General features: G+C 42.7%; 1 protein-coding gene across 1 annotated transcript; it reads left to right on the top strand.

The window, feature by feature from the left end:
- The first annotated feature begins 1,260 nt into the window (after positions 1–1,260).
- Positions 1,261–7,789, top strand: LOC129837107 (uncharacterized). The gene is made up of 3 exons (XM_055903020.1): positions 1,261–1,348; positions 3,413–3,547; positions 6,668–7,789. The coding sequence occupies exons 1-3, from the start codon at positions 1,261–1,263 to the stop codon at positions 7,219–7,221; spliced, it is 777 nt and encodes a 258-aa protein (XP_055758995.1). The 3' UTR covers positions 7,222–7,789.
- The last annotated feature ends 1,403 nt before the right edge of the window (positions 7,790–9,192 follow it).

Consider the following 9,192-nt stretch of genomic DNA (forward strand, 5'->3'; position numbering starts at 1 on the left):
TTAATTATACCTTTTTACTATTCCATTCTTACAGATAAAGGGTCTAGTTAGCCCTGACCTGCATCCGTATCCAATTCGCCATCGCCATGACGGGCTCTCTTGCACCCTCCATCAAAGCTCCGTAAGTTTTCACTCCAGGGGTAGATAATCCGTCGGGCATGTAGGTCCTGGGTATGTCTTAAGGATAGCCGCGGCCAGCGCCGTAATTGTTCACGATTTTGGAAAAAACTGTCCAGCTTATTCATAAGGGTTATGAATATGGGATAATCAATCCATTTAAAGCTAAACACTGACATAAAAAAGTTGACATCCTTGCATGCTTTGGAAGATACATGAGAACTGACAGACTTTGTCGCATTTGCACTATCAAATTGTTCACATGCTAAAATTGTCACTTTGGAGTCAGGGCTATCTGTCCATTGAAGCGATTCTTAGGGCCTTCAGATCACTGCGTCCGCAGACCTGTTCTTCCAATGCATATCCGGGCAGAGTTGTACCACTCAGGGCCTGTTCAATTTTACAGAGCGCTAGCCTAATCTTAAGCCATTCTCTCATCCGCAGAGTAGGAGAATAACTCCCAGGTTTTGCCTGATAAAGGTGTTTGGGGCCACTGTCTTTGAATATCTTAACCGTAGAATCCTCCGGTTGGAATATGTAAGACATACAGTATGTCCCTCACTCGTACCCAAAACTTCTTTAAAACATTCTGGGGCTTCACACAGAACTTCCTCGAGGCTTTTGTCATTGGGTTCATGACAAGAGATGCATAGCACCCCGAGAATTGGCCTAGGAGACATAATTTTCTGTATAATGTTCAGGGGTTTATTAAAAAAAATCTTGTTTAGTGTTCTGGGGCCGCATGTCTTGTTCTGGGCTTTATTTATAATGCGTCTGCCAACCCCAATACCCCAGGACATTCGTGTTTCATAGACAACAGCCCTAAGGTCAATAAAACAGGGGGTGGGGGCCATACTATTTGAAATGTTCACCCTCCCCAGTTCAAAGAGGTCCCTAGACATCAATCATCATGACAACTTCAAAGGCCTTATATACATATTTTCGCACTCACTCTAAGGCGTGAGAACAGGAACAGGATGCCCATATGTGGGCATAAGCACGTGATCACTTCCCAACAGAATGTCCTGACCGGATGCCCAAATATGGGCATGCACACGTCATCCGGACATAGGGTCATAAATCAAACGTTTGACGTGTGCCGTCTACTTTATTCTCTCTCATACACATCCTTTTGCCCAGCTAATGATCCCTGCTGCCCAGAAATGTTCAGCCTCCTTCAGGACGTACACCCCTCCGTTGTCCCCTGTACATTTAGACTTGCCCCCCTCAGGTAACCCGGCACAGAACATGTCCCCAGTTGTGTCCACTATCGTTCAGGGCAACAGCAGCTCTGCCCGTTTCCTGATCCACCACAGGAAGCTGGACATATTGGAGCTTATTGGAGATTTTCATGACTCCTACACCAAACCCTAGAGATAAAGAGGTAGGGAAGTTTTCGTGAGAATACCAATTTTTGAGATGTCTCCTGTTCTGACAAACAGCACTATAGCACTGACACTTTCCAGCTCAGATGTGAAGGCCAATCGTCCTAGGCGGATGTGATGGATTGAGACGCAGCTCATAGAAAAAATGGATATCTCTAGTTTAAACAGACAGATTTTGATGGAGTGCGTCAATCAACTTAAGGATTATGACAGAATGTTCAAAGTAGTTTTTTTCTTCAATATTTTTCTTAAAGTTAAGCACTCAAAAGGCACCCAATTGGTGGAACAACCCTCCTATTAACATTTTTCCACACAGTATTGGTAGTTTACAAGACAGTAGCAGTTGTTTAGAATTCAATACTTTCCTGCACCCTTCCTGACTTTCCTTCAATGAAAGGAATGTATTACAGCTCATTGCAGTGGTGTTGAATGACAGAGGTACTGGTTCTGAGAGGCAGATATGAACGTCACCCCTCCATTCAACAAAGGTTTAGCGATGGTTCAGGTTCCCCACAGCAAATCACTGTAGAAGAGACTGGAACCAAAAACTAAAATCAAATCAGATGTTATTTGTCACATGCGCTGAATACAACTGGTGTAAACTTTACAGTGAAATGCTTGCTTATGAGCCCTTCCCAACGATGCAGTTCAAAAATTATAGTAAAAAGAAATAGTAACACAAGAGGAATAAAATACACAAGAACGGAGCTATATACAGGGAGTTCTAGTACCAGATCAATGGGTACGAGGTATTTGAGGTCGATATGTACATGAAGGCAGGGTAAAGTGACTAGGCATCAGGATAGATAAGAGTAAAATAAAGAACGGAGTAGCAGGAGCATATGATGAGTGTAAAAGTGTGTATTTTTGGTTATTGAAATTATATTTCAAATCAGTTTAGATGGTACAGGGCTTGTTTTGTCACAAACTGAGATTAGGCAAACTATTAGAATTTTTGCAACCAGGAAATGACAGGGCAATTCATGCATATTGCACCTTTAACTCTTCGGGTGCCTTCAACACACAGATAAGACATAATGGAATTGTATTTCATTCTCACCTACAGAATATGGTCCCTTAACATTAAATAATAGAAAATGAAGGAAATCAGTCAATTGAAATAAATTCATTAGGCCCTAATCTATTGCTTTCAATGACTGGGCAGGGGTGATACTATACAATGGAAAAATGGACTGTCGTCACGGCTGATTAAGTGTATATCTTAAGTGTGACTAATTGACCCTCTCCAAAGGTATATGTTGGGGAAAACAATGTGGAAAACCTTATCCAGTCTCCACCTCTTGAGGTCACCCCTCTCCGTATTCACCCTGAATACAACAATGTAGGCGATGTAAACTACGACCATGACATCGCCATGATCCATTTCAAACATTCAATCACATTCAATGCTCATATCATGCCACTGTGTCTGCCAGCAAAGGACGCTAAATACCTGATTGATCAGATTGGGTAAGCATAGGTCAACTAAAACAGTCAACTACAAATATCTAGCAGGGATCGTCAGTTGGGGGGATTGACTGTGGACAGCCTGGAAAATATGGGGTCTACACGCGTGTGGCTAACTACGTAGACTGGATCAAAAATACCATAGAGGAGGAAGATTCTAAAACATTCTAAAATATAACTATTATGGATGTGTTTGCGTGTTTTAATGTTTTGTGCGAGTGCTTTGGCTGTGTTATTGTAGAATAATAATGTGGAATCTGCTGTTGCTTCTGTTGATGATGAGCATGCTCATGTTAATTACAACAATTGTGAAAACAACGGCAAAGATGATGATGACTACTACTTTATGACTTGCTCATACAGCTCCATATTTCAAGATACCACACCAGCCCTCTCTAGGGTAAAGATGATGGTGATGATGTTTCTTTCTCTCTCCTCTGCAGTAATTGACTGTGGGGAACCCGAACCGTTGCTGAATGGAGGGGTGACGTTCATATCTAGATCTCAGAACCAGCATCTCTCAGTCATTCAGTACCACTGCAATGGGCCGTACTACACTCTCTCTAAAAGAGTTAATGGTGAGACTTTTTACGATCATATATTTTTAACAATGTGAAGTCCATATTGAACCCTCTGAGTCCCATCTTTTTATTAAATTTCAATATTAAATATAGCTGCGAGCAGCAATGAACGGGGTTCACGGGATGATAGAAAGGACACAAGATCAGTTGGATAACAAAGCAAGCACCCAATCATATAGGAACTATCTTTCTTTATGTGCAATCAGTAAAAGTGATACCATATTTATCTCTCAATACCACTAGGTTTAAAAAAATAAATAAATGTAACCTTTATTTATCCAGGTAGGCCAGTAGAGAATGACGCAAGTAAGTTGGTTATCTTTCTCAAATTATTAGAGGCTAATTCAATGAGTCTATATATCATATATTGAGTCAATCTGATTTATGGTTCATGAGAAGAAGATTTGTAAAGTATTTTTAGCATTAGCATATGTGTTAACGTGCATCTATAGGTACACTGCGCCATATTTGTATGCAGCAACAATTTTTTCTCAAAATCATTAAAGATTGATGTAATGAGTCTAAATTGAAAGTCTGGAGCTAATCTGATGTATGGTTCATGAGGGGAAGATGAATGCAGATTATTTTTTTGCATTAACGTTACATATGCAAAGAATGAGTTGTTAAATGCGAAGACACATTTCAGTTGAATGCATTCAGTTGTACAACTGACTAAGTATCTCCCTTTCCCTTTCCCTAATAGTTTCTTTGTTTTTTGAGAAATCAATACCAAATTCAGTGTGGTTCATCTTACACTCTCAGGAACAAAAGGTGTTATCTAGAACCTAAAACTGCTCTTCAGCTATCCTCATAGGAGAACCTTTTTGAAGAATCCTTTTTGGTTCCAGGTAGAACCCTTTCCACAGAGGGTTCTACATGGAACACAAAAGAGTCCTACCTGGAACCAAAAATAATTATACCTGGAACCAAAAAGGGTTATCCTATGGGGACAGCCGAAGAACCATTTTGGAACGCCTTTTTCTAAGAGTGCAGGGATGACAAGTTTCAAGTTGATAGGCCTCTCTGGATTGGGTTTTACAGTGGTTTAAATGGACATGTAAAATTGGTGTCAATAACTCAATAATTAGTCAATAACTCAGCCATCTTTTGACTATCTCTTAGCTAACTTAAGGTATATACCATGGGCCTACATTCCAAATTTAGTGTAATTTGATCCTATCATTCATGATTTTCGGATGGGACGTTAAATGGGTGTCCTGACTCTCTGAGGTCATTAAAGATCCCATGGCACTTGTCGTACGAGTAGAGGTGTTAATCCCGGTGTCCTGGCTAAATTCCCAATCTGGCCCTCAAACCATCACGGTCACCTAATAATCCCCAGTTTACAATTGGCTCATTCATCCCCCTCCTCTCCCCTGTAACTATTCCCCAGGTCGTTGCTGTAAATGAGAATGTGTTCTCAGTCAACTTACCTGGTAAAATAATGGATAAATAAAATAAAAATATATAAGTATTTTTTAGCATATTTTAGCATATTAGCGAATGTGCTAATATGCATCTACTGGTATAGTGTGGCAATCTTTGAATGCATCAATGTTATTTTCTCAAAGTTGTTAGGGACTATTGTGATGAGTCCAAAGACCAAATTTGGAGTGAATCTGACTTTTAGTCCATGAGAAGATGTTTTATGGTTATTTTAAGCATTAGCGTTACATAGTAAAAAAGTGAATTGTAAATAGTTTCCTTATTTCTTTAAGATATCAATGTAAAAAAACTTATAGGTGCTAGACATAGGATTTATTTAATAATTTTTGCATTGTAATTTTAGAAAATGTCCATATATATCTGCAGTAATAGTGGAATGATCGTGTTTTACATTATTACTTACCCGCCAGAGTTGTTATTGGCTGTGATATGCACCTATTGATTTCTCCCACCGGAGCGGCATCTGTTGTCAAAATGTGAAAGAAGTTCTGACTTTGTGGCTTTGTTATTTAGTTTGCTAAAAGTCTACACTTCGCTCAATTTAAATTTAAATGAGAAACAAGCACTGAATACTGTAGAGAATCATTGTACCTCCCTGGCGGAGAATCACTCTTAGTTGTTGTGAATTTGTTAGATATTACTGCATTGTCGTAACTAGAAGCACAAGCATTTCGCTACACTCGCATTAACATCTGCTAACCATGTATATGTGACCAATAAAATGTGCAACCTCGTGCTTGGACCGCGTGCTCGGTCCTCCTTTTCCTGTAATCCACATTCATCTCCTTTGTTTGCTAAAAGTCTACACTTCGCTCAATTTCAGTTTAAATGAGAAAACAAGCACTGAATACTGTAGAGAATCATTGTACCTCCCTGGCGGAGAATCACTCTTGAGCATTTTACTTTTGGTTTTGGCCCACCAGCTTCAAACAGCTGTTAACTATATTTTTTGCAATTGAAAATATATTTCACAGCAATTAAAAAATTCTAATGACACTTTTTCAATGTACAGCGGAGCCTAGTGGTTAGAGCGTTGGACTGGTAACCGGAAGGTTGCAAGATCGAATCCCTGAGCTGACAAGGTACAAATCTGTCGTTCTGCCCCTGAACAAGGCAGTTAACCCACTGTTCCTAGGCTGTCATTGAAAATAAGAATTTGTTCTTAACTGACTTGCCTAGTAAAATAAAGGTAAAATAAAAAATAGCTAGTTTCACATGCTCATCGGTCGCAAAGTGGAAAGATGATCAGAACAACTATATGATTCTCCAATGTATCCCAGGTATCTCATAATAAATATGTACCCTCCTTAAAGGGAAAGGAGAATGTTTTGAAATGAGATACAGACTTAGAAATAGAAATTGTCTCCTTGCTGTAAGTGTGAATGTGCATGTGTTTTACAATATGAATGAATGGATGTGAGTGTTCCTTAGTCAACTGTCACTGTTATATAAAATCAAAACAAATGTTATTGGTCACATACACATGGTTAGCAGTTATTGTGAGTGTAGCTGTCTATGTGTGCCTCTTGTGTATCTGTCCCTCGTTGTCCCTAGTGTGTGGACTTCTTACAGTGAACCTCCCAGGGATTGTAAGGATTGTTGAGGGAAAGCCAGCCCCAGCTGGATCCTACCCCTGGCAGGTGTTGCTGATAGTAAACCTCCTCCCTCCAGGTTCTCTCTCCAGGCCAGAGCCACCCGTCTGTCCTGAGCTGCCAGAGCCGCCTGTCTGTCCTGAGCTGCCAGAGCCGCCCGTCAGTCAGGAGTTGCCAGAGCCGCCCGTCAGTCAGGAGCTGCCAGGGCCGCCCGTCAGTCAGGAGCTGCCAGAGCTGCCCGTCAGTCAGGAGTTGCCAGAGCCGCCCGTCAGTCAGGAGCTGCAAGAGCCGCACGTCAGTCAGGAGCTGCCAGAGCCGCCCTCCTGTCCGGAGCTGCCAGAGCCGCCCTCCTGTCCGGAGCTGCCAGAGCCGCCGTCCTGTCCGGAGCTGCCAGAGCCGCCCTCTTGTCCGGAGCTGCCAGAGCCGCCCTCTTGTCCGGAGCTGCCAGAGTCGCCCTCCTGTCCGGAGCTGCCCCTCAGTCCAGAGGCGCCCCTCAGTCCAGTGGTGTCCTCTACTAGGGTCTCCATTCCGGGGTCGGTGGCGAGGGTCGCCACTCCTAAGGTGCCACATAAGTGGGCCGAGACTATGGTGGAGTGGGGTCCACGTCCCGCTCCAGAGCCGCCACCGCGGTAAATGCCCGGTAAATGCCCACCCAGACCCTCCCCCATAGGTTCAGGTTTTGCGGCCGGAGTCCGCACCTTTGGGGGGGGGGGGGGGGGGGGGGGGGGGGGAGTACTGTCATGTTCTGACCTTAGTTCCTTTTTTATGTCTTTATTTTAGTTTGGTCAGGGCGTGAGTTGGGGTGGGCATTCTATGTTGTTTTTCTATGTTTTGTATGTTATATTTCTATGTGTTTGGCCTAATTTAGTTCTCAATCAGAGGCAGGTGTCACTCGTTTTCTCTGATTGGGAGCCATATTTAGGTAGCCTGTTTTCTATTGTGTTTTGTGGGTGATTGTTTCCTGTGTTAGTGTTTGCACCATACGGGATTGTTTCGGTTTTCATTTATTCTCTTGTTCTTTTGTATTCATTCTCGATTAAATGATATTATGGATACGTACCACGCTGCATTTTGGTCCTCCTCTCCTTCCACCAACGAAAGCCGTTACAGGCCAGGTCGCAGTTGTAAATGAGAACTTGTTCTCAACTGGCCTACCTGGTTAAATAAAGGTGAAATAAAAATACAATACAAAAAAAACGAATCTCATATGTATATCCTGTATTTTATACCATCTACTGCATCCTGCCTATGCCGCACGGCCATCGCTCATCCATATATTTATATGTACATATTCTCATTCAGTCCTTTACATTTGTGTGTATAAGGTAGTTGTTGTGAATTTGTTAGATTACTTGTTAGATATTACTGCATTGTCGTAACTAGAAGCACAAGCATTTCGCTACACCCGCATTAACATCTGCTGACCACGTGTATGTGACCAATAAAATTTGAAATTCTCAACCTGCTCCACTACAGCCCCGTCGATGACAATAGGGGCGTGCTCGGTCGTCCTTTTCCTGTAATCCACATTCATCTCCTTTGTCTTGATCACGTTGAGGGAGAGGTTGTTATTCTGGCACCACACGGCCAGGTCTCTGACCTCCTCCCTATAGGCTGTCTCATCATTGTCGGTGATCAGGCCTACCACTGTTGGGTCGCCGGAAAACTTAATGATGGTGTTGGAGTCGTGCCTGGCCGTGCAGTCATGGGTGAACAGGGAGTAAAGGAGGGGACTGAGCACACACCCCAGAGGGGCCCCCGTGTTGAGGATCAGCGTGGCAGATGTGCTGTTACCTACCTTTACCACCTGGTGGCGGCCCGTCAGGAAGTCCAGATCCAGTTGCAGAGGGAGGTGTTTAGTCCCAGGGTCCTTAGCTTAGTGATGAGCTTTGAGGGCACTATGGTGTTGAACGCTGAGCTGTAGTCAATGGATAGCATTCTCACATAGGTGTTCCTTTTGTCCAGGTGTGAAAGGCCAGTGTGCAATAGAGATTGCATCATCTGTGGATCTGTTGGGGCGGTATGCTAATTGAGGTGGGTCTTGGGTTCTGGGATAATGGTGTTGATGTGAGCCATGACCAGCGTTTCAAAGCACTTCATGGCTACAGACGTGAGTGCTACGGGTCGGTAGTCATTTAGGCAGGTTACCTTAGTGTTCTTGGGCATGAGGACTAGAGTTGTCTGCTTGAAACATGTTGGTATTACAGACTCAGTCAGGGACAGGTTGAAAATGTCAGTGAAGACACTAGTCAGAGCGTTGACGCCTTCCAGCGATTTTTGAACTTTTACTGTCAAAAGCGACCATCCCAAGTATAAGTACAGTAAAAGCACGCACACTAAAGCGTAAAACAAACATGTTTTGAGCAAAATAGTGTTTTTAGATACAACTGCCTATTTTAAGAAGTAGGGCATTCAAGAAGTTGATGGGTCTGATGGGAATCCGTGATGTATGTCATCGGCCTCCCCCCTTTCTTGAGGAACAATAGAGGAGCAATAGAGAAGCAAATAGGAACCCCCCACCCAACTTATGCTATGTCATGACTTACCTGGAACACCTATTGAGATGTGACTTTTGTTAAGTAAATCAGGTGTTAAATGAGGAGA

Source organism: Salvelinus fontinalis, chromosome 38, assembly GCF_029448725.1.
Source record: "Salvelinus fontinalis isolate EN_2023a chromosome 38, ASM2944872v1, whole genome shotgun sequence".
Classification (NCBI taxonomy): domain Eukaryota; kingdom Metazoa; phylum Chordata; class Actinopteri; order Salmoniformes; family Salmonidae; genus Salvelinus; species Salvelinus fontinalis.